This window comes from Pogona vitticeps, chromosome 2 (assembly GCF_051106095.1).
Source record: "Pogona vitticeps strain Pit_001003342236 chromosome 2, PviZW2.1, whole genome shotgun sequence".
NCBI classification, from domain to species: domain Eukaryota; kingdom Metazoa; phylum Chordata; class Lepidosauria; order Squamata; family Agamidae; genus Pogona; species Pogona vitticeps.
In genome coordinates, this window is record NC_135784.1 from 160767967 (window position 1) to 160794357 (window position 26391).

The 26391-nt window shown below is 41.7% G+C and overlaps 1 protein-coding gene across 3 annotated transcripts in view; it reads right to left on the bottom strand.

Moving 5' to 3' along the window:
- The window catches only part of PITPNC1 (phosphatidylinositol transfer protein cytoplasmic 1), a 188933-nt gene that overhangs the window by 82879 nt on the left and 79663 nt on the right, over nt 1-26391 (bottom strand). For all 3 annotated transcript variants that reach the window (XM_020782271.3, XM_020782276.3, XM_078384584.1), the window contains exon 2: nt 8116-8264. In XM_020782271.3, coding sequence (XP_020637930.1) covers nt 8116-8264 — 149 coding nt within the window. The remainder of the gene's footprint in view (nt 1-8115; nt 8265-26391) is intronic.

Here is a 26391-nt window from a genome sequence, read left to right on the forward strand (position 1 = left end):
ATCATGATCTGAGATTCATTCATTCATTCATTCATTCATTCATTCATTCATTCATTCATTCATTCATTCATTCATTCATTCATTCAATTGTATGAACTCCTAACCTTCTCCCTTCTCATGGGGCCTTCAAGGGACCATCTCAGTACAGTACGTTTAATATGCCTGTTCTTACTGGTGCAAACCCTAATAATAGATTTGTGTTAAGTGACTGTTTCACCTAGGATACCCAGGACAGAATGGATTGAGTGACAGGACTTAAGAAACCTGGGTTTGAATTCTTGCTTGGCCATGGAAATTTAGTGGCAGCACTCGAGTACTGAACTACTACTTAAATATACTTCTTAAATATATCCTTTACCTTGAAAACCCTATTAAGGTTGCTATCACTAAGTTCTGACTTGACAGCACATACAAACACACACACACACACAATTGTTTTAGCTGATGTATCTATTTTCAGACTTTCTACTCTCAGGGAACACTTTATATACTCACATGCTGCAATGGATAATGGGCCATTGCGAGTGTGTACCTGGTGCAGCAGGGCTTGGGCTGGCCTCTGTGGCCTCCCCACAAACCTTAAAACAACTCAGGGGAGGAAGGCAGAGAGGAACATGGCTGACCCAGCAGGGCCATACCCTTGGGAAGTCCGGACCCCAGATTACAAATGTCGTGTTGGTGGCACTCCACTGACACTTCTGGCAGTCACTGGTCAGGGATTAGAAGGTGTGAAGCAAGACCCCAGGGAAGATGGCAAAAGGAGGCAGGGTCAGACAAAGAGAAACTAGGTGAAGGTTCTTGAAGCACAAACAAAGGGGATATAAAGGACAAAATTGGCCTGTCAGTGGGAGGAGGAAGAAGAAGAAGAGTGGAATGAATCCCCTGAGTAGCTCCCAGGCTCTGGTTTTCGGAGAGCCCAGGCACAAATGCATTATGCAAGCCTATTCTTGAGTCCTAAGCAAAAGCCCTGAAAAATCAGGAGCTCCTACAATCATGGGGCCCTCCTAATCATTGAGGAAGAAGAGCCTCCCATTGGACTGGCTCCTGAATATCCGATGTCCACCCAACGTTGGCTCTGGTGACATAGATAGACAACCGCGGCAAAGGCTTCACCAGCCGGAGGAATCCCCGAGGGCACAGCAGAGAGCGATTCAAAACATGGAGTATCTGATGAAAAGCCAGCACAGGGACAGAAATATGTGAAAAACATAAGAGGCCAAAGGACCAGATGGGGATAAATATATCTCCCGGGGACACTGAGAGACATCCATGATGGTACATGAATTTTATTTCCCAGTAGGGTGACAGAAACCACTCCTGGGCAGAACTCTAGACTCAGAAAGAGAGTACAGTGGGGTCTCTACTTAAGAACGTCCCTACTTAAGAACAATCCAACTTAAGAACAGCTCCATTTGCTAAATTTTGCTTCTACTTGAGAACAGAAATCCAAGATAAGAACAGGAAAAAAAACCTTTCCTGCTCTTTTTTTAACCTTAGGTCATCTTAGGTTAAAAAAAAATTCTCCCCATAGTGGTAGAGTACGTATTAACCAGCTTTGGTTAATGTATGAATGCACCTCTACATAACAAAAAAACAGCCGGAACGGATTAATTGGTTTTCAGTCCATTCCTATGGGAAATTTTGCTTCAACTTAAGAACATTTCAACTTACGAACACCATTCCAAAACGGATTAAGTTCTTAAGTAGAGGTTCCACTGTAGTTTCTATGGACGGAAAAGAGCAGATACGGATTAAATGGTTTTCAATGCATTCCTATGGGAAATGCAGATTCAACATAAGAACTTTTCAACTTGAGAACCACCTTCCAATACGGATTAAGTTCTTAAGTAGAGACCCCACTGTATGGCTGAATAAGAAGCTGACAGCATATACCAAGATCCAGGTCTATAGAGCCTGTGTCCTGAGTACACTCCTGTACTGCAGTGAGTCCTGGACCCTTCGTGCATGGCAGGAGAGGAAGCTGAACACCTTCCATATACGTTGTCTCCAATGCATTTTTGGTATCACCTGGCAGGACAAAGTTCCAAATAGAGTAGTCCTAGAACAAACTGGAATTTTTAGCATGTATACATTACTGAAGCAGCGACATCTACATTGGCTTGGTCGTGTTGTGAGAATGGCTGAAGGTCGGATTCCAAAAGATCTCCTATATGGAGAATTAGTGCAGGGAAATCTCCCCAGAGGGAAACCACAGCTGCAATACAAGGATATCCGCAAGCGGGATCTGAAGGCCTTAGGAATGGACCTCAACAGATGGGAAACCCTGACATCTGAGAGTTCAGCCTGGAGGCAGGCGGTGCATCATGGCTTCTCCAATTTTGAAGAGACACTTGCACTTGTCCAGCAGGCCAAGGCAAAGAGGAAGTCCCGAAAGCAGCCAAATCAGGGAGCTGGACAGGGGACAGATTGTATTTGTCTTCAGTGTGGAAGGGATTGTCACTCTCAAATTGGCCTTTTCAGCCACAGTAGACACTGTTCCAAGTCCTTCATGCAGAGCACATTATCATAGTTTCTTGAGACTGAAGGATGCCTAATTTTCAGGGTTTTCCAGGTAGGGAATATTCAGAAGCGGTTTACCGCTCCCTTCTTCTGAGGGTGCCCTGGGACTGTGCAGCTTGCCCAAGGCAACTCAGGCTGGCTCTTCTGGAATGCACAGGGAGGAATTTAACTCCCAACCTTTAGCTTGACATCCAGATACCAAACTCACTGAGATATCTAGCTGGCTGACTGAAACCATACAAAATAATAAAGTGCAGGAGGTTGTGGAGTTTAATGAAAGACAAATGAAACCTCAGGGAAGGTTTTCTGGATCCAGTGAATAGTATCTCCAAATTTTTTGCTGTGAAATTAATAGACAGGCTCTGTCTGTCAAACTCAATAAGGACACTTTTATTGTGAACTTAAACCCTAAGTAATTTCATATCTTTAAAGGGAACACTGTATTGAGCACAATGCTTTCAATACCAGCCTGCAAGTGAAATGACTCTTGACAGTGAAATATAATTAGCACTCCTATAGACATTTGAAAGGATGGAATAGAGGAGGGTGAACCACCAGTGGTTTCTGTGGGAAATAACTTAAAACATCTCAAATTTGCTAATAATGGTCTAGTGAATCATCTGTCATGTGAATCATGCCGATGTGTCATTTTTGGTCGACATGTTTAGATGAATGAATTCTTGAAGATGATGTATGAACAGCAGAATGCCACAGAGACATGTATCTCCATTTTTAGAAAAACTGTCGCTTCTAAACTAATATCAAGCAAAGTCAAGAGGGGCTTAGGAAGCCTGCCTCAAAAAGAAAACCTTAAGGAACAGTTTTTTCTTAAGTATGCCTGATCCTAGAAATGACTCCTTACATAATACATGTAACGCTGCATTAGGTTATATATATACGGTTGCTTTGTATTGCATTGTAGCACTTTTTTTTAAAAGAAAGGGTGCAAAAAATATACTGGAAAAGTATTAAAAATGAGGAAATAAAGATCTGTTTACGTATTTCACTAGCAGATTTGCGCTGGGTAACTTGCATAGTTAAAGAACTTGCTCCTGTGAAAAGGCAACGGCTTGCAGAAAGAAGGCAAGTGAAACCTGAAAAAAGCTTTGTTGTTGTTGTTTAGTCATTTAGTCATGACCCCATGGACCAGAGCATGCCAGGCCCTCCTGTCCTCCACTGCCTCCCGGAGTTGGGTCAAATTCATCTTGGTTGCTTCGATGACACTGTCCAACCATCTCATCCTCTGTCGTCCCCTTCTCCTCCTGCCTTCTCACTTTCCTAACATCAACCAAAAAGCTTTGGTTGCCCTGAATCCAAAGAGAGGTAAAAGAGAGAAACAACCCCACAAAGGGAGTCCTTCCTCCTCTTTGCCAAATAAGCCTTAAGGGCAAAGGGTAAGGTTAAAACAAACCAACAAAAACAAACCAACAGTCCTGGGACTGTTGTCCAGCTCTGCCTGTAGATACCTTGCTTTGATCTGGCCATTTCTCCTTACCAAAGTAAAGTAAACATTCCTTCCTTCAGAAGGATTAAGATAAGCCTGACCACAAAAGCATTTCTAGATCAGAGTCTTATGCCAGCCGGAGCCTGTATATTAGATATCACAGAGTTTAACTGCGTTCTCTGGATTCATTTTGGACAGGCATGAGAAATACATATTCCAGGACCACTCGTACATTTCTGAAAGACTTAAGGCAGCATTAGGGTTTTGTCATTAACTAATGTCAGCTGTAGAAAATATGCATATTTTGGACAGTAAAAATTTAATCTGTATCATAGTTACACTACAAATGGGAGCATAAGGCCCAAATGGAAGACTTTTTCATATTTATTTCCAATCAAAATATTTTAAATACTGTAATAGGTATTTTGCGGTTTTCTCATTCTTACTGTTTTCTACTAGAATTTTAAGAAAATTAACAGAATATATGGGTTCATCATTGTCTTTGTATCCATGTTTTTATATGTGGGACTACAACATCATGCAGTGTTGGCTGAGGAGGAGAATTACTGTTTCTAACATAATTGTTTGTGCGCATAGGACACTTAAAGACATAAAGGGCCCAACATCTAACCCAAGTACGCTAAAGCAGCACAAACAGCATAATTTTGGAGGTGAATTTCCATAAGTTAAGAAATCATCATCATCATTATCATCTTAGAACTGCACAGCTGGAAGGAACCCTTTGGATCATCCAATCCTGCTCCTGTCAAAGAGGCACAAGTGGGGAATTGAACTCTCAGCCTTTGGTTCCACATCCAGATGCCTAAACCACGGAGCTATCCAGCAGTTCTTTATGCAGACATTATCAACTGTATACCGAGTTGTATTGACTCCGTCCGCAATTGTTAATGTCTACAGTGATTTCATCACTTGGGCCACTTTTGGTCCAAAAGTTACTCCATTTCCATAGCCATGCAAGGGGATTTTGGCCAGTATCTCTCAGTTAAATCCCATGGATATCAGTAGAGAGAGGGGTTGGGATTGTAGCTAAATGGTAGAGCACATTCTTTGCATACAGAATATACCAGGTTCAATTCCTGGCATCTCCAGATAGGGCTGGAAAGACTTTAGCCTGAAACTATGGAAAATGGCTGTCTACCAGCATCAGCAATGGCACTTAAACAGATGAAACCAACCTCCCAATGTGCCAAGCTAGGACTCCCATTTGCCCCTGCCGTCATAACCTCTGGCTTATTTGGGAATAAAGTGGGTAGAAATACAACACCTTTTTGAGATAATTGATTTGCTGGTTTTTCATTATGTCAGACAGCACATGACAGCAACAAGTACGATACAATTATGTAACAAGGCTAGGGCATCAGCTTACAGAAGGACCGATTAAATGCACAAAATCCATTGATATGTTTGTTTTTAATACTGTGACTTTCATCTTTTGTCATGATTTTGATATTTGTGTTTTTAAATCATTTGCAAGTCCTTATCGAAGGAGAAAGACAGAGTAGGAAAAAATTCATGAGCTTTAACATGCCTGACTCTGCTTAATATTGCATGGTTAACTTTTCATCTGCCCTCAGTGGGATTTAAAAGCATTTCCTGCAGCCGTGTGCAGGTAGATATATATATCTTCCTGGATCTAAAAATGCATTCAAGTGGTGACAGATACTTGGAATGAGGGGGATGCTTCTGTAGAAGCTGGTTAGCATAGTCCAGCTTGCGCTTGTTGGAACTTAGGTGGGTCTGAAAAGCAGGCTGGCTGAACAGGCTTTTCAACTGGAACATTGCAGGTAATTTTACTGCTAGGGGAGGAAAAGGTCAAAGCCATCAGGATTCTTTGGCAGCTCAGCAGTGATGTAATGGGCACACTGTTGCTGTGCTCAAAGCCGAAGAGCACAGCCACAGAGAAGTTCAATCAAAGTAAGTGGACCTATGGGAACAGAGACAAATGGAGGGGACCAATAATATTCTATTAGACCACTACTAATAAACCAATTCTCATTGATTAAGCAGTATGTTTTAAGGAAGATGAATAAAGCCCTAACAATTAGAACTGGTCTTAAATCAGCATACAAGGATCAGTCCTCATGTATTATAGAGTCATTTCCAGAATAGCAATATCTTCAGCTTTAAAAAAAAAGCAAGGAATAAGGACATGATTTGCCTCCTTAGCTTTGCAGTTCCGTGCAATACAGAGTTTGCTGTCATCATGAGCCATGCTTTGCATTGTGTGAGCTGAACTGAATGTATACATGCGGCTGATGTTGAACCAATGGGGACAAGTATAACCCTTGTGTCCCATAAACTTAAATTATGAAATCAAATTTTCTTCCTGTTTAAAGTTCTGCAGTTACTGATTTGAGATCTTTGGGCAAATAAATCTGCTTTACAGATACATTTTTTGAAAGGATCAACTTAGTTCTGAGTGCAAAGATGTAACCTTTTCTCTTCTATTATATTCTACAGACCAGGAAATCTGAAAGACTGTGATAAACAATAAATTAATTAGCCCTTCCCAGGCTTTTTGAATTGGAAGTTGAGAATGATCTCTGCCGGTCTATTATTATTATTATTATTATTATTATTATTATTATTATTATTATTATTATTATTATTATTATTATTATTATTATTATTATTATTATTATTATTATTATTATTAGTATTATTATTAGTATTAGTATTAGTATTAGTATTAGTATTAGTATTAGTAGTAGTAGTAGTAGTAGTAGTAGTAGTAGTAGTAGTAGTAGTTTGATTAGTATTATCTAATATTATCTAATATTATTATCTAATAATATAATATAATAATATAATAGCCGCCTAGAGTGGTCGAATATGATCAGATAGGCGGGATAGAAATAAAATAAATAAATAAAAATAAATAAATAAATTATTAATATTATTATTACAAATAGCTTGGGTAGCGATATAGATTATAAACAGCAATTATTACTAATTGCCCAACATTTGTTCACTTGAACACATACTGTACTTCTGTTTGCTTTTTTTTTTTTGCTCAGCTGTGTTCCCATTAATCTGAGCTCAAGACTACATACAATGCCCTAGTTGTCTCCAACTTTATTTGTAGTTAAAGTAATCAATTGACTTTCACACAGTTGTGTAAGGTCTGGAGCATCCACTGTGCTTTTTTTTTTTGGCTTATATATGACCCAAGAGTGGAATTCTGCATTGTGTACTTCAAACATTTCTAGTAACATTTACGATTCCATAGAAGTCCACATGTAATTCGCATTGGTGGAAAGCTATTATTCGGGCTCAGCAGTAATATTCTTCACCTTGCCAGAGTTCCACTGGTACAAACAAGAGACTTGTGTTAGAACTCAAGATGGGCATTATGGATCTGTTGGCATCCCTTCTAGCTTTTTAATTCCAGAAGCTGGGAATTCAGCCTGCCTTACACATCACAGCTAGTTTTCATTAGTTAAATACCTTGTTTTACTATTTCAACACTGTATATTTTGAATTATTTATCTGTTAATCTTTTTTTGTTTGTAGGACCTCTTGGGATGTCTTATAACCAGTGCAGTAGAGATAAAGGAAATAAGGGAAGGAAGGAAGTACTGTACTGGGTTCTCTCTAAAGCTCATGTAGTGCTGATCTTCGGAGAAAAGAGAAACAGAATAACTCTCCTTCCCAGCCTCAGGCTCCCCATCCAGAGACCCAAGCCACTGAACTATCCAGCAGTTCTTTCTTTCAGGTTTCTCCAATCTATTCCAAATTTCACCAGAGGTTTCCCATCCATTCATTGCTTTTGTGTTCTGCAGTGGCCACAAAGGATGACAAGCAAACATTAAGCAGTAGTTCCCAGAGGCTGTTCCCATAGCAACTAGAGGCCTGCTTACAAATAACCCCTATCCCAAGAGCATTTTGAGGTAGCTGTAAGTTCCAGTCTCAGACCACATTTCCTCCCCATTGGTAACCACAATACACTACATTCTGTTTATGTGACAGTTGTCTTCCATTTCCACCTTGCTTTAAGTTCAATATTACTTTTAACCTCCTAAAATAATCGAAATAAGATCTTACTTCCAAATCCAACAATGGTTTCTCTCCAAAATCTGCATACACACTGCAGAACATCGCAATGATAAAATGCTTGCAGAAACACATACCTGTTCAGATAAACTCGTTTTTCTGTCAGTTGACCATTCCCGTAATTGGGATCTTCATACGGTTCATTATGCACCACTTCTACACCTTCTCCGCGGTCGCTCTGCTCGTGACTATGCTTACTGATCATGTACAACTGTCCAATTCTGTACTGCAATGCAAAAGAGAAGCAAAGGAGTCATAAAAAAATCAAATAAAGCAATTGTCATGATAGCAATCAGCATGATTGAAAGTAATTGATAAAAAAGAAACTACTAACTGCTTTGCAATGAATGAATGTGATTTGCAATTTTGGATACACTCTTTTACCTAGAGCTTGTGACAACCTTTTATAACCAGCTATACAGGGACGTGGGGGCACTGTGGGTTAAACTGCAGAAGCCTCTATGCTGCAAGGTCAGAAGACCAGCAGTCGTAAGTTCGAATCCACGTGACGGAGTGAGCTCCCGTCGCTTGTCCCAGCTCCCGCCAACTTAGTGGTTCGAAAGCATGCAAATGCGAGTAGATAAATAGGGACCACCTTGGTGGGAAGGTAACAGCATTCCGTGTCTAAGTCGCACTGGCCATGTGACCACGGAAGATTGTCTTTGGACAAACGCTGGCTCTATGGCTTGGAAACGGGGATGAGCACCGCCCCCTAGAGTCGAACACGACTGGACAAAAATTGTCAAGGGGAACCTTTACCTTTACCTTTTATACAGAGGTATAGTATTATACGTCTGGTTAAGATACAGTATTTGTAGATTGCTCAACTCAGCATGGCTCCAGACTCATGATGGGAGTAACAGCTGATCTACCACAACTACAGATGCAAGTTACTTGACAGTAATTTACGGTACTGCAGTGGCACCAGATGAATGCAGATGGATTAGGGATGCATCCAGCTGCATCTACGGATGTGCCAGATTTGACATTTCTTTTCAACTGCAGCTGCAGCTCCTTTGACTCCTCTCCACGGAGCAGTTTAAAGTATGGGAACCAGCCAGCAAAAGTGCTAAATAGTTCTTGATTATAGAAGAACCTTTAAGTGCTAAAGGTCTGTACCCCACAGGCTGGTGTTGCAATCTATGTGAAATACTGTTCTTCTGAAAACAATGAAATACTTCAGGTAAGATGAAGCTCATCTTCAAAAGACCTTGAAGAGGCCTACAAATGTCTCTGCCAATAATGGTCTAAGTTCCCAAAGGATTCACAATGAGTACTATTCAGCAGAGGCACTCACTGAATTATTTTTAAAAAGGTGCAAGCCCCAGCTCAATTTAAAGGAGGGCATGGTTGTAAACTGTCTGCGTAAATCGTAGATAAATATAGTAATGCTTTATTTAACTACTTTCAGAATAGACTTGGATTTCCATTTAACTGAGTTAAATACATCTCTACTGGAGTTTTCTTAGTCTGTAACAACAGGTATGATAACTGAAATTAACATAAAGTAGATATTTGCATAAAGTGAATGCATTCCACTCCCTCATTATTCTCTTCCTGTAGACTGAGAACAATTTAAAACAATTGTAACTGCCAAGCCTCTCCATATTTACTATGCATATTTCAATGTACAAAAAGCTGCTGTGGAGAAAAAAAACCTTAATAGGGAAACACAGCAGATCATAAAAAGTTACACATCAAGTTTTTATCCACTTAAATGTTTAGACATTCATTTTTGAAAGTACTGTGTCAATTCATAACTAAAATAGTACCATCAGAAAATAATGATGATGATGATGATGATGATGATGATGATAACAGCCAATGTTTTTATAATTTTGATTGAGTGTGTCTGGTATTTTTGAATCATCATCATCACCTTAGAATCGCAGAGCTGGAAGGGACTCTCTGGACCATCAATTTCAGTCCTTGTCAAGGAGACCCAGTGGGGAACTGAACTCCCAGTCCAAGCCTAGACCATTGACCTATCTAGCAGTTCATGGATCTTGTGCCCTGAAACGCTATGTAAAAAACTGGTGCTTTTTCTGTGGTTTTGACTTTGAGAACTAACTAGTGTACTATTATTTTGAAAGGCTGTCTACCAAGAACACAGAGTGTTTTGTTATTATTTTGTTCCCTATAGGAGCTTTGTTATAGCTGAATACTTAAGAGCCTATAGATCCTTTCACCTGCAGAGATGTTTCCCTTCCAACACACGAACTTGCGCAATAGCAGATTGATCCTGATACCCAGCCTCACCTCTGCAAAGCCAAGGACAATTTCGCCCTTGATCACTATAAAGATAGTGCTTGCAGGGTATGAAAAACAGCCAGCGTAGCATTCTTTCTAAGACTGGGAAAGTGAAGACAGGCAGGAAGATTATGGCCTTGCAGTTCTGACAAAACCTTAAACAGAGGGTCTCCAAACACAAGCTTCTGTAGCTGTTAACACTGGAGGTGAAAATGTTCAGCAGAGGAGGGAGCCACGCCAATGTGAACAGCATGTACGTGCTCTCCGACTGCATCTAAAAGGTTTAAAGAACAGGCTTGGATTTCAGCTCACTGTCAGAAAAAGAGAGCAGTGGTACTTTGTTTTTAAAAGGAGAGGTTGAAAAATAACATAAATACCAGGGGTGATCCAGCCAGACTCAGATTGCTGCAGCTGTATGGAAACATACCCACCAGGAGTAACAGGAGAAGCTGTGAGGTTGTTATCAGTGCTCCAACCCACCAAGCTCCATCCAAGCCCTGTGAAGCTTTCTATGGTAGCTTCCTTCCAAGACTGGAACTTGGAATGGTTATGGTGGCACCATGATGGATCCTCGGGGCAGCCTCTCAGCGCCTGAGCACTACCTACCAAATGAAGGTAAACTCAACCTCCTTGTTGAACTTGGGAGAGTTCCTGTAGCCCCCAAGGAGGAGAACTGAACATGTTTTCCACTGATGCTTCCTTGAAGCCAGCAAAGATGAGCAGGGCTTTGAATAATACAGGGCCTCCAAGTCAGAACACGTCGTTTTCTAGGTTCTTTATTACCCTGATGATCACGTTGCTAAGCGCTTCTACATCGTATGCTTTTTAATGTGATATATGCTACCATTTAATTATTATGTATTCAATTTACTGAGGAGAAGGGCAGAGTAGAAATATTTTTAATAAATGAAGAATAAACAATAAATAATTAGTATTTGTAATATGTGGTCCCTTGCGCTTGTTCCCTGTACCTGGCAGTAGCCGATTTCGATGTGGCGTAGCACTGCCTCCATCCTGGGCAACAGGTCCCTGCCTGAGGTGGTCAACAATGCTCCAACCCGCCAAGCTCTGCAGAAACTGCAGACGTTTCTGAGGTAATTTCCTTCCAAGGCTAAAACACGGAAAGACTGTGCCTGCTCTTGTAAAGTGTGTCCCTGCTCAACTAGTCAACACAAAATAACATACTGTAGAACCACCGCTGCTGATTCGTTTCAGCAGTCAGTTAAAGGTGACCCTTTGCGTGAGAGCTTACACAATATTTTTAATTTTTTTTTCATTGAACTGAAAAACTCTTTAGCAGGGAATGTAATAAATCAGCAATCGAGGAAGAAGAATGTTCAGTATTCCAGCATGATTCTCTGTATGACACAAATCACAGATTCATGTAGAATCATAACAGACCCAGTTCAGCTTTTATAAGGCTGGACACATATGTTGTATTGTATCCTAGGTATGATTTTATAATACATGAAACCTATAAATAAAACATAAAAGACAGTAAAATAAGTGAGTCCAGGCTCTGTCTCATTGGGGGATACAAAAGCCGCACTGGTGTCAGGAACACAAACGTGCTTTTTTTTGTTCACTATCAATACCTCTGGTCAAACCCGTCTGATGGGATTTTGGCACCCTTCACATTTTATCTGATCATTGAAAAGAACAGAGAGTTGAAGATACTTTATCATAGAGGCATCACTGCCTGTGCTGTGCACACTCATCTTGCTTTTATCTCTTCTCGTGTATTTTGCAGGTTTATGTTGCAAAAGAATCGATTGAAAATCGTTTGAGACTTGAACACACACACACACACACAATATTCCAAATAGACCTGATAAGTTTTGAGTTGGATGGAACAGGTAATGTAACTTCTGCTAGAGCAATCTGAAGTACTTCTGAACATCTCTGTTATAAGGAGGGGATACTATGAGGTTTGAGATGTTCCAAAAGGTGGGGGGGTAGAAGAGCTATTCCACTACTATAGTCCAGCCTTCTGAGTCTTAGGATTTCAGTGGCTTTTCCGCTTTGTAAGGCTGTGGGATCTGTTAAAACAATCCATGCCCTGGAAGTCGATAGATTCTGAAAGATTTCAGAAGGTTCCGGGAATTTTTTCTCTCCAGCGACTATGGCTATGGATTATTGCTCTGAGGCATGCCAGATATCTTATGAGACTCCATTTTATTTCTAATGCTTTGTAACATCGACATGAACCAACCAGGAGATGTGTATTGAGGTGTTACCAATATGCAGATGATATCTAGCTCTACCTCTCTTTTTAATCATAGAGGCAGTTGGTACATTGAACCTGTGGTTGAACATGGACTGGATGAAGGCCAACAAATGGAGACTCAATCCAGACTAGATGGAAATCTTGTGAGTGATTTCTCTAGCCAGTTAAGAAGCAGTCAGTAAATCCTGGAGAGGGCTGTACTCTTGTGAAAAGATCAGGCTCAATGTTTTAAGGTGCTCTTAGACCCAGCATTTCCATTACAGCTACAGGCAGTCTCAGTGGCTCATCAGAGCTTTTCAGCAGCTGACCCATCATGGGTAGAGATAATCTTGCGGCTGTTGTTCATGTGTGGCTAACCTCTCTTTGGTATTACTGCAATATGAGGGAGCCTCTGAAAACATTCCAGAAACCTCAGCTAGTCTTAAACTGGGCAACCAGAGGACTAACTTGGATGAGGTGATATGATAATATTAATAACAGGCTGTCAAGTTGATTCTGCCTTACAATGTTTTCCAGGGTTTTCTAGGTAGGGAATACACAGAAATGGTTTACCGTTCCCTTTTTCTAGGGGTGCCCTGGGATTGTGCACCTTGCCCATGGCTGCACAGGCTAGTTAGTTCTCCCAAGAGGCACAGTGGGGAATTGAACTGCCATCCTTTGGCTTCACCATTGTCAGATACCTAAAGCACTGAGATATCGGGCTACCTATGATCATATTACATCAAGCATTTTGTCATCTGCACTGGTTGACAGTATACTTCAATGCTGGGTTCCTTTTAGTCTAAGGATATATCAGAAACCTTCACCCTGACACTCCTTGTCGAATAAAGCAAGAGCATGTTAAATGAAAGGCATATTTCCTGTTACCTTTAATTTTAAATTAAAGACATATATCCTGTTACCAAAAGGTTCCCCCCCCCCCAGCATGCCATTTCCCTCCTTCAGAGTTCAGTCCGGTTCGCAAAGGAAGCCTGTGTGTGCCTCAGTGATCAATCATGAAGCAAAAACAAGATAATTTGCAGACAACTAAATAAGACAAACTCTTGCCAGATAAACAGATGTCTTTTACCCTGTAAGGGAGATTTGCGCCTAATGACTTCCTAGCTTTAAAACATTTGAGCCACGGCAAGTGCCTGCAAGAAGATATTTTTAGTGGTGGTATCCCATCCATGGATTATCCTCCCCAGAAAAGCTCCCCAGATGCCTACTTTATGTTTTTTTTCAGTGGGTATTTTTATTATTTATTTATTTTATTTTATTTATATCCCGCCTATCCAAGGCATTCAAAGAACTATTTTGGTGCTTTTAGATGTTACTATGATCTTATCTTAATTATATGTTGGTTTTACATCTGTAATCTTTGTATTCTTTGCTGAAGGGTGTTATCCTGGTTTTATTATGCAGTGCCTTTAGTTGCTGTTTTATCCGTTGCGCTTTATGTGTTCCCTGTACCGTGTACCGTTCAGAGATTCTTAGATATCATTCCGGCTACCCTCAATATAACAGCAACACTTAAATCATTTATGTTTGGCCCCATTTCCTTCTAGGCCCTAATCAAGATACTGTTGATCTCTTTAGAATGCGTAAATGGTTTAAGCGATCAGAATATATGAAGCATTCATTTTTATGTGACCCGTTTTCCCACATAAACCTACCCACACATTCTATTACTGAGGCCAGGCCCTGCTGTGTTTCACACCACTCTGTGGGATACAGACAGAGAAACAAAATATCATGCCTCTTAAAAATATATCTAAACCAGAGAATCGAAACTCCATACATCTTGCATTCTCCTTCACTTTGTGTGTTTAAAGTTAAAAGCCGTATTATCAATCACTTTTGACTCTAAGATTTGATGTTTAGCTTTCTCTTTCAACAGCTCTTTATTGTTTTTTAAACTTTAACCTTGTCCCCCCCACATGGCATACAACTATTAAGAGGAAATTAATTAAACAAAAATAAAGAAATGTGAGAATGCCAAGAGTGGGAGAGAGAGTCCCTTTCCCTATCCAAACCACAGAAAATAAAGTTGAAATTCCTGTTCACCTCTTTTGCACAGAAGTCAGTGTCGAGAGGACAGACAAATTCTGGCCTGTGCATATTGCTTCTGACGTCAGATTTATGTCAATGTATTCTTTATTAACAATGACTAAATTTATCCTACACAGAATACACTAGGGGATTGCACAAAATTGATGGAATATGTTGCGCTGCCTTGATGTCACCAATGACAGTCTTAGGTTCTCTGTAATAAAGTTGCCAGAGTAGACATGCAGACATAATTGCCATTTGGGTAAGACACAGGGTGTGGGTCACACATCTGTGTCATTATTGCATGATCCTTTGGTGCTGATGAGCCAGCTTTTTAATCTGAGCAGCTGCCTGTTAGCAAGGACAACACTACTAACACAGACAAGAGAGAGAGAGAAAGAGAGCGAGCCCTGTTGATCTGTTCACTTTGTTGAGGAGACACCGCAGTCTGAGAAATGCTTGGTGAAAATTCATAAATTATGAATATCCATCTGACTAGACTGAATAACCCCATTGCGGGACTTGGACATAGACAATGTGCTGTGTTTTAAATTGGGAACTGTAAGTAGTTCATTCATTCATTCATTCATTCATTCATTCATTCATTCATTCATTCATTCATTCATTCATTCATTCATTCATTCATTCATTCATGTATTTAAAATATTTTACATCATTAAAATACAGAATGTAAAACTAACAACAGTGACTATGCAATACTGAAAGGATCAAACAAATATCACACTAAAAATGGTAAATGAAAGCAACACCAAAATACATTCAAAGCAGTAAAGAACAGCCTTACGTTTTACAAACCCCACTCAGGCAGCCATTCACTCAGGAAAAGTTTTCCCGCGAAGAAAAGTACCCACATGCTTGCAAAAGCACAACAAAGATGGGGGCCAATCTGGCTTCCTGTGGGAGGGAGTTCTAGCATCTGGGAGCAGCAACCAAGAAGACTCTCCCTCTCCCCTGGCCCCACCATATGCGTCTATGAAGGTGGGAGGATTGACAGGAAGATCTTAACACCCAGGCAGACTCATAAAGGCAGAGGCGGTCCTTGTGATAACTTGGGCCCAAGCCATGTAGAATATTGTGCAGAGGTCTGTGAGTTTCTGATATAGGGTCCTGTTTTCGTGTCCCGTATACAATTGAACAGTGTTCAAAATGGTAAGCTATTTGGTGGGCTACTCTAGATTCAGGCTAATAGTGGGACAAATAATTGAGGCCTGGTAGAACTTCATCATGACCTATGTTCAAGATATAAAAGTCTTCATCAATTAATCTCAAATCAGAAGCTTTCAGCTGCTGAGCTGAGAAAACATTTTCAAAATCAGCCATAAATATTTTGACATACATAAACATGGCAATGTCCTTAATCCAGAGCAGTGTTTCCCAATCTGGGGTTTGGAACTACCAAGAGGGTCACAAAGTGTTTCCTAGGGGGTTGTGGATCACCTTATAGGTGTTGTAGCCCTTGTAAAATAATTTCTTCCTTGACCTTTTAGAGTCAGATGTCAAAGTGAACATGTAAGTGTATGTATGAGAAACAGGCCCTTTGGGGGAGAAAGCAGCCTCTGCTTTCTGAAAAGAGATACAGTAACTTTAGTCCATGAAAAATGGCATTTTACACAAATGCAGTGGTGGGGTGTCACAGGTTACTTGGCTATTATGAAATGGTATCACAACTTGGAAAAAGGCTGGGGAACACTGATCTACAGATCCAAACAGAAACAATGGCCATCGTTCTTTCTGAGACAGCAATCCCACACATGTTTAACTTTGGAGTGAACGTAGTGAGGCATAGACATGAATACAGTGGTATTTCTAAATTCCCTCTGTTTTAAAAATTCATTAATTTCCACTTTAAAATAATGTAGTTCATATACAGCACAACAATGTGTGAAATGCAACATGCTTAGATTGGAATGTTTCTGCAATCACCAACTGAAATCTATTAATAGATAGCTTGCACTAATTTGTCCTTGAACACATGATAATCTCTTACTTAAACAACTGCTCCTACTGGATTAATTCTTTTGATGTATTTACTATCACGTCCTCTCAACTAAACTTTGCCTAGATGAAACAGATTTGAGTTTTTAAGTGCTTCTCATAAAAACAGTGCTTCTAAAATTGTGATATTTTAAACAGGCTTTGAGGATCCCCTCCCATTATGCCCATGGGAGCTTTCTCCCAATTAAACCCATGCACTAGGTATGTTGGGACACACACACACACACACAAACACACACACACAGAGAGAGAGAGAGAGAGAGAGAGAGAGAGAGAGAGAGAGAGAGATGCCTTCAAGAAGGGATAGCCCCAGGCAAAATCAAAGAAAAAGCTGGATCAAAGGCCCCATTGGCTGGCAAGTTCTCTAGTCTGTGTAAATAAGGTCCGAATAGACTTGGGCTCTTCGTATCCAAATATGAATATCCACACTATAAGTGCCCCAGAGACCCAGCCCTCCCTCCCCACAAACTGGCTGGTCCACTCACTGGCCACTGTGCGGTGCAGCACACGCAGCCATCATCCACCTTGGTGTGCCACTCGTGGAAGCAGCCCAGTCAGTGCTTCCCCACCTCCCTGTGGAGCCAATTGTTCAAGAGCTGAGCAGGCAGACTCTTAATCACACCTTCTTGATGATGATTAATGATTTTTAAACTACAGTATGAAGCTGTGAGGACAAGAGGAGAAGGGGATGACAGAGGATGAGATGGCTGGACAGTGTCACCGAAGTGGTTAACATGAATTTGACAAAACTCCAGGAGGCAGTGGAAGATGGGAGGGCTTGGCGTACTCTGGTCTATTGGGGTCAAAAAGAGTCGGACACGACTTAATGATGAAACAAAAACACAGCTACAGTATTGGAAGACAATATTTGCTTTAAACCATGGATCTACAGTACAGGTTTTTTGCCAATGATTTGTAACCAGCCTGTTCTTTGTACGTGGTGTGGCCAGATTTTCTCACCTTCGGCAGAGGCAAAGCCAAGGGAGTCTTTTGAGAGTCAAACTTTCCCTTAAAGAGAGTCTGCCACCAGAGTTAAAATCTGTTAGCATTGTAGAAGAAGATTCAGGCAGGCCTTCACAACTAAGCAATCAAATCATATTATCTGTTTTAGTATTGTATGTGTTATGGATTGTTTGTAAAATCTCTGTGCTTTTATTGTATATATGTTTATTGGAAGCCGCCCAGAGTGGTCGAACAGACCAGATGGGCGGGATACAAATCAAATCAAATCAAATCAAATCAAATCAAATAAACCAACCAACCAACCAACCAACCAACCAACCAACCAACCAACCAACCAACCAACCAATCAAAATGAAGACTGAGCTTACTTCCTCATAGCCTATCACAAAACAAAGTTAGCTAACTTATACTATTCATGAGAGGTAAGAAAAGCTGCTCCTGCAACAATCAGGTATTTTCAGTACTTAATAAATTCTTCTAATGACAGGATATCTGTAATACATGGTTTGGCTGTCAGTATCTACTACCGAGAAAGGTAGTTGTACTAAAGATAAATAGTGGATGGTATATCAATAATATGACTCCTCCCTCCCACCTCTTAACATTAAGCTTGAAAACTGTGGGGGGCACCTCTTTTCTCTCGTTGTTGTTGATATCTTTTAAAATATATATTATCCCTCTGGTGACATATGTTAGAAGCTTTTCCTGCCAATCACCAGAATTGAATTTATGGGTGCCTGTGGCAATTGTTTGTGGATTCTACTTTGAACTACATATAACATTTGAACATTTTCTGTTCAAAGGAAAGGAGAGGCCACCATCTGCTTTGAAAAGAACAAAGCTTTCTTCACATAAGCTAAAAGATAAAAGTAAGATTTACTTTGCATTGGCTTTCAACTAGCCTTTTTTTTTTTTCAAAGCTAATTGTTGGGAACCATGCTGTAGGTAATCAATTTAAAATAATTGTACAGTATTTAAAAACATCTTCACTGGAACTCAGTTATCACTTGAGCAAAAAAAATGCTTAATGGTGAGTAAGAATCAAATCATAATTGCTCAATGTTAAGTTCAGGTGAGAAACCCATCCTTTGACTGTGAAGGGAAGGGTAATTTTGCAAGGAAGAACAATAGCATGCATTTATTTCTATGCTTCTGTGAACTTCACAACAAATGTTTCCAAATTTTGTCTCCTGCATTTGATTTTTCCAGTTTGTGTGTAGAACTGTTCATTGCAAAGTGCAGTATTTGCCACTTCTACGGCCACACAACATATGCAGGGTCATGACTCTACCTGAATAATGTGGGGGGAGAGAGTGGGATCGCCTCTGTTCGGGCAGGTCTGCAACCTTGACACATTTGTCATATGAATACAACTTGTATGGAGTGATAAGCATTAATGATAAACAGGATGAGATGAATCTTAGCACCTTGCAAAATCCCCAACTGCACACCCAGAAGCCTGCCTTTGGAATAACACATGGAGGGCAGAAGAAGAGGCATCAGCCTTTAACAATCCACTCACTACTCCACTGTCAATGCATTCATATTTCCAGATACAGAACATAAACCTGCCTTCTTTGTTATGCCTGAAATCATGGCAGGTTAAACAGCACCCCCCCGAATGCCCACCCAGAGGTCACAAAAAACATGCACGTGGAAGAGCCTGTAAGTATACTCCACAGACAGCGGCTGAAATCCTGTTCCTTACCATACGTTGCACTAAAGCAGGTCCATTGAATCCATGGGGAATTGGGCAAGTCAACTCATTCATAAGTTGCAGTGGTCCAAATGGGCTTACTCTAACTGGGATTTACTACACTAAAGTTGCAACTGCAGCAGGCCCACTTGAATTGGTAGAACTTATGGAGGAGTTGACTCATCAAGTCTCCATTGATTCAATGGACCTATTCCAATACAGCTTAGTACACTAAGCAACAAGATTTGAGCAAGCGACTGGGAACCATATCTAATCAAATATACATATCAGAAACACACCTTCATTAATTTGAGCAACAACAGTTCAACATTTGCAGTGGCACAATTAGACTTCAGAGCCTCCCACAACCAGCACTGCCATTAACTTTAGACTAAACTCTGTTCCTGCAAAAATCCACCCCCTTATATTCCTACAGAAGACTATGCACTGATGACAGCCATAAGTACTTGTATATATTCCATCCAAGAAAATATACCAATCACTTGCGTTTGGACACTTCTTTGATAAACTGGAAAGCAGCCCAACTTTCAGGTTACTCAGAGGCAGCCCCTGTGCTTTATGAAAGAATTAGTGCATCAACAAACAACTTTCTTTCCAGCAGCAAAAAAAAAATAAAAAAAAATCTGAGAAGAGGAACTCTGTCAGGTTTCAGATAGATACACAGATTTTTGTGCAAGAGCAGCATTTACTATGTACGTTTGTGTGTTTTTTTTAAACCCAGGTGTTAAAAAATTGTTTTCTCTAATTGGAGTGAGGGTACACAAGAATTTGTCACTGAGGAAAGAAACCTGCTGACTTTCAAAATCCACATCAGAGTACTCATATGATTCTCTTCACTCATCAATCTGGGACTAAGTTTGACTGTAGTTTTCCATGGCTTGAAATAACTTGCTAAGTAATGGGACTTCCATGCTTTTCCCCCATGCTCCATTTTCTAATTGTTCAGTTCAATGGAAAATTCTAGAAAATCTGAAGACTTGTGTATTTTGTGTATTTGCCATCATTTAGTCGTGTCCGACTCTTCGTGACCCCATGGACCAGAGCACGCCAGGCCCTCCTATCTTCCACTGCCTCCCGGAGTTGGGTCAAATTCATCTTGGTAGCTTTGATGACACTGTCCAACCATCTCATCCTCTGTCGTCCCCTTCTCCTCCTGCCTTCACACATTCCCAACATCAAGGTCTTTTCCAAGGAGTCTTCTTTTCTCATGAGATGGCCAAAGTACCAGAGCCTCAGCTTCAGGATCTGTCCTTCCACTCAGGGTTGATTTCCTTTAGAATTGATAGGTTTGTTCTCCTTGCAATCCAGGGGACTCTCAAGAGCCTCCTCCAGCACCACAATTCAAAAGCATCAGTTCTTTGATGGTCAGCTTTCTTTATGGTCCAGCTCTCGCTTCCATACATCACTACAGGAAAAGCCATAGCTTTGACTATTTGGACTTTTGTTGGCAAGGTGATGTCTCTGCTTTTTAAGATGCTGTCAAGGTTTGTCATCGTAGCTGCTCCTAAGACATGTTTGGGCCATTGTGGGGTTTTCTTTTGCTTCTTCTTCCTTGGGATGGTAACCTCCCCGAATTAACCCTCCCTGCTCCCAATTTGTGAGCAATTTCAATGCATGATGCCATTCCCGGTTGCCCCTACATAAAATGAGTAATTTACAAATGATATGGCTAGGGAGGTATGAGGAATTAAGCCCAGTTTGAGCACACAATTCATGCATGTTTGATAACGGTTCTCGTGCCCACTCTATACAGAACACCCTAATAGTCTCACTCAAATACAGGCTGCAAAGAATAGTCAAAGGATAGTAAAAGACTACTACAGTACTGCCAAATACGAAAGATACAGGCAAACCAGAGCAGAGAATACTGAATGTGATTTTTGGTCCAGCTGTAGTGCTTCTATTTTTGGGGTCCACATTGGAGTGATTCCTTGGCAGACAGAAGGGTCACTTAAGGGAGATCTCTGTCATTAAAGTGAACTTTTCCAATGATATCAGGTATGTTACCTTCTCACTAGTCTATCCTTTCCTTAGTATCAAGTGAGGGAACTGCTCACGCTTGTAATTCTGGTACGTAGTATAGACTCATAATGCTGTCAGTATCGTTCTTACTTTTAATGCTGCTGTGATTTTTCTACAATCTCTAGTCCAGGTGCTAGAGAAATTCTGTTATGCCAAATGGCTGATTTATGTGGAGTAGGCTGTGTGACAAACCCAGACCTACTGGGATCTGCCACACGTTAACTAAGCTGCCACCAACCATTCCCTATAAGAAGTCACACAGACCAGGGATGGATTTTCAACAAATAAAAGAATAAGGTTTATTTAAAACAACACACAGGGAAAATAAAATGATCAGGTGAATAAGATATAGTAACGTGGCTTAGTCTCATTCATACATGCATACAGTTTGGTTCACACAGAACACTTAACTTGAAGCACAGACCCTGAACCTATCAGTTCTGGCTAACCATACAGACACCTGAACCTATCAGGTTGGTACTCTGACACACAGTAGTACCCTGTCTGACACACAGACTCCCACACCAGCTTCTTCTTCCCAGCTGCTGCTTCTTCTGCTCAGCTTCTCCACACAGGCTTCACCTATATATACAGTACAGCCCCTCCTCCTGATGTCCCGCCTTCCACTCCCCATAGGATGGAACTTTCCCTCCAAACCCATGACAGACAGGTAACATCAGTGCTGTATGTAACACCTCCCCTCTTTATAAGTTGTTTTGTAGGGGGAAAGCTAAGGTGCTTTTCACCAAAAAACAACCTGGATAAAACACACAATAACAGTTATACATACAATATCATACTTACTTATACTTACATTCTAAGTTAACCATATCAATTAGGCATTTAAACATTTTCCATATACATTACATCAATTTACCTTTATTCATACAAACCAAGTTCAAAAAACAGGTACATTTAACTTTTTGTCATCAATATATATACATAGTCCATGTTTCTTTCGCCGTCTTCATTCTTCAGGTCTTCTTGACAAGGCGTCAGCAACACAGTTCACTGACCCTCTGACCACCTTCACTTCAAAGTCATAGTCCTGCAGATTTAAAGCCCACCTCATAAGTTTGCTATTGTGGGTTTTCATTGTCTTTAACCATTGCAGTGGTGAATGGTCAGTGCACAGAACAAAATGTCTTCCCCAGATGTAAGGCTTGGCCTTCTGGATCGCGTAGACTATTGCCAGACACTCCTTCTCCACGGTTGCCAAATGTCTCTCACCTTTCTGGAGTTTCCTACTCAGGTAGGACACTGGATGCTGGTCACCATTCTCATCCTCCTGGCAAAGAACTGCTCCTACCCCGCTGTTAGACGCATCGGTGTAGATGATGAACTCCCGGTCGAAGTCTGGAGCACGCAGCACTGGATAGTTGATTAGCGCCTGCTTCAACCTCTGGAACGCCTCCTCACAGTCGCTGGTCCACGGGATGCGGTCATCAGCCTTCTTCCTCGTCAGATCGGTCAGCGGAGCCGCAATCTCGCTAAACCTCGGGATGAACTTTCTGTAGTAGCCCACCAACCCAAGAAATGATTTGACTTTTTTCTTGGTGTTGGGCCTGGGCCAATCACGAACAGCTTCTATTTTGGCCTCGAGGGGTTTTATCACTCCTCCCCCTACCATGTGACCCAAATATTTTGTTTCTGGGATACCCAGCTGCAGTCTGTTCTCTCTGCAGAGCCTAGGCCAAAGCACTCCCTCCCCTGGATTAAAGTGCCTCTCCCTGCCTTCCTGGTCATCCCAAGCTTTCTTTCTGACCTTCTGAGCTTGCAGGTTTTCTGCTGCCAGCTCTAGGTTTCTCTTTAGGTCCTTCCTTAAAGAGTCTCTATATGTCACAACGTCTTGTGGGTCATCCTGGGTGATCTGCTCCCAATTTTGTTTGATCAAATCAAGGGGCCCTTTCACCCTTCTCCCAAATAAAAGTTCAAATGGACTGAACCCGGTACTGGCTTGTGGCACTGATCGATAAGCAAACAAAAGGGATTGCAGCTTCTGGTCCCAATTGTTTGGATTCTCTGCCAAGTAAGCCCTAATCATGCGCATTAGAGTCCCATTGAACTTCTCAGTTAACCCATTACTTTCAGGATGATAGGCAGTGGTTTCCTTGTGCTTAATTCCACAGATTTGCCATAAGCGTTTCATGAGCTTTGATGTGAACGATGCGCCCAAATCTGTGATTATTTCTGAGGCAAATCCCATCCTGGACATATACCCCACCAAGGCATCTGCCACTGTGTTAGTTTCAATGTTAGTCAAGGGTATGGCTTCAGGGTACCTTGTGGCATGGTCCACAATGGTGAGAATGAACCTGTTCCCCCTCTTTGTGGCCTTAGGCAAAGGTCCCACAATATCCACCCCTATGCATTTGAACGGAGTGTCAATCACAGGCAAAGGGCACAACTTTGCTTTGGTCCTGTCACGATTATTCCCCTGCCTTTGACACACATCACACTGTTTACAGAACTCTCTGATCTGCTTCCCTATGTCAGGCCAGTAGAAATTCTGTGTGATTCTCTGCTGTGTTTTGTTCACCCCTAAGTGCGCAGCAAACATGTCAGAGTGCCCCCTTTGTAAGATCATGGGGCGATACTTTTCAGGCACCACTAGCTGACTTCTGATCCCATCTCCCCCTTTTGAGATATTCCTCAGGGTCTCTCTATATAAAATCCCCTTTTTCTCTAGAAATCTCACTGGGGTTTCAGGTGTTAGCTGGGCGTCAGTCACCTGTTCAAAACACTTTTGGAGAGTGGCGTCTGCCTTTTGCTCCTGACCAAATTGGCTGTCTGTGGTTAAGGTTTCCACCACAGCTTCTGAACTCCCCTCTGCTTCCGTCTCTGGCTCATCATTACCCCCCTGAACTGTCCCCGTGGTGGCTTGTGAACGTGTAATCACTAGCACCCGTTTCACATGTTCAGCCAGGTCATTTCCCACGAGCACGGCTGCTGGCAGAGTCGATGAAATTGCTAGCCGCCAAACTCCCCTCCAGCCTTGAAAGTTCACAGGTACCTCTGCTACTGGCAGTGAGATCACCTGCCCCTCAATCCCTGCCACCTTCATGCTCTCATTTGGGATTACATACTCCCTAGGAATAATATCTGGATGGCACAGGGTCACCTGGGAACAAGTGTCCCGCAGCCCCCGATACTGACGGTCAAGTATTCCTACGTCCACCCCTGCTGTCTCAAACAACTGAGAATCTGTTCTCACCAGCAGGCAGCGCCTGACCTCTACAAGAGGACCATTTTCCTCAGCCTGATCAGCAGATGTAGCTGTTCCAGATTGAGTAGCCATGGCAACAGGCTCCCTCAGCGACAATGAGCCTTGCTCTTTCTGGACACAGAACACAGCTTTTGGCTTGGTTCCACTCGAATCCTGAGGCACAATTCCTTTTAGCTGCTTTAATTTCTCACACTCTGAGATTAGATGGCCCTTTCCCTGACAGAAATAACATTTTCTGGTGTATTTTGATTCTCTCTCATCTTGTTTTGGTTTTCCCTCCAAAATCTGAGGTCTTGGTTTCATTTCTGAGGGCTTCCCTGCACCATGGGCCCCTCCCCCTTGCTGGTTTTTCCCTGGTCCCTGAGAGTACTTGCTGTAGGTTTCTTTGGGTTTATCTACAGATTTCCACTCAGCACCTAAGGGTTTTCTTATTTGATAAATAAAATCTGCAATCTCGGCTGCTTCTGCCACAGATTTTGGTTTCCTTTCCCTCACCTGGAATTTCAGTTCCCCATGCAGGACTGAATAGAACTGTTCCAGCGCTATCAAGTCTTTGAGCTGCTGAAAGGTCTCTGTCCCCTCCTGAGATAGCCATTTCTCTAGCAGCCTCACCAATTGGGCCCCCACTTGGGTAAAAGTCTGCTCTGGTTTCTTGGTGATTGACCTGAATCTTTGCCTCAGCTGTTCCGCATTTATCCCATGTCTGGCAAACACCAGTTTTTTAAACTCTGCAAAATCTTTCATCAGTTCCTGTGGCATCTCTGCATAGACTTCTGCAAGGCTGCCACTGATTAAAGATCGCATTATGGTCATCTTCTCAGTTTCCCTTACTGAGAAGTCCACAAACGCTCTTTCCACTAAGGAAAAGAACACCTCAGGACAATCTCCCTTGTGGTACACAGGGAATTTCTTCAGGTCAGCTTTAGACAATTGGCCTCCCTCAGAATCCCTATTGTTATTATTGTTCTGGTTCATCATTTCCAATTTTCTTAATTCAAACGCCATCCTTTCTTTTTCCAGAGCAATTTTCTCTCTCTCTAACCTTTCCTCCTTTTCCATTCTCTCTCTCTCTAATTCAAATTGCCGTTGTTTCTCTCTTTCCCTTTCCTCCATTTCAAATTGCCTTTCCCTTTCCTCCCTTCTTTCTCTCTCTAATCTTTCCTCCACTTCAAATTGCCTCATCCTCAGTTCATGCTGTTGGGCTATGAGCAATTTTCTGAGTTCTGGGTTCTGTTCTCCTGTGCTGTCACCTTGCACTGAGCCAAATTCATCCTCAGAACCTTGGTCTACCTGGGGGTCTTTCACTTCACCCATTTCTGCCATTTGGCTTCGAGTCAAGGGCATAATCCCCCCCCCCAGAACAGGCTGCTTTAAAAAGTCAAGCCTCAAAATAAAACGACCACTTTTTTTTTCTCTCTTTTGCCTCAGAACCAGCTTTCTCTATAGATTGCTGCTGTCCTTCAGCACTACTTGCAACAGTTGCGAGCTAGAGTCTACCCCCCTCTGCTGGGCCTCTCAGCAGACAAGCTAGCTCACTGCTATTTCACAGTTTTGCCTCAGCTTTTTTCCCGCCAAAACCAGGTTGCCTCAGAGCTCCCTAATCTAGCCCCCAATCTGAGGTTACACGTTCTTCTACTAGTGCACCCCCCCCGTGAGGCACACCTAGAAGATTACCTACGCGCTCTCAGATTGTCCCTGACTAGACCCCCCTTGCTCTGGGCACACTTGCCAAGGCTTTGCTGGACCGCTGGACAACTGGACCAGTCGTATCCCACACGCTGGACACCAATCAATGTGACAAACCCAGACCTACTGGGATCTGCCACACGTTAACTAAGCTGCCACCAACCATTCCCTATAAGAAGTCACACAGACCAGGGATGGATTTTCAACAAATAAAA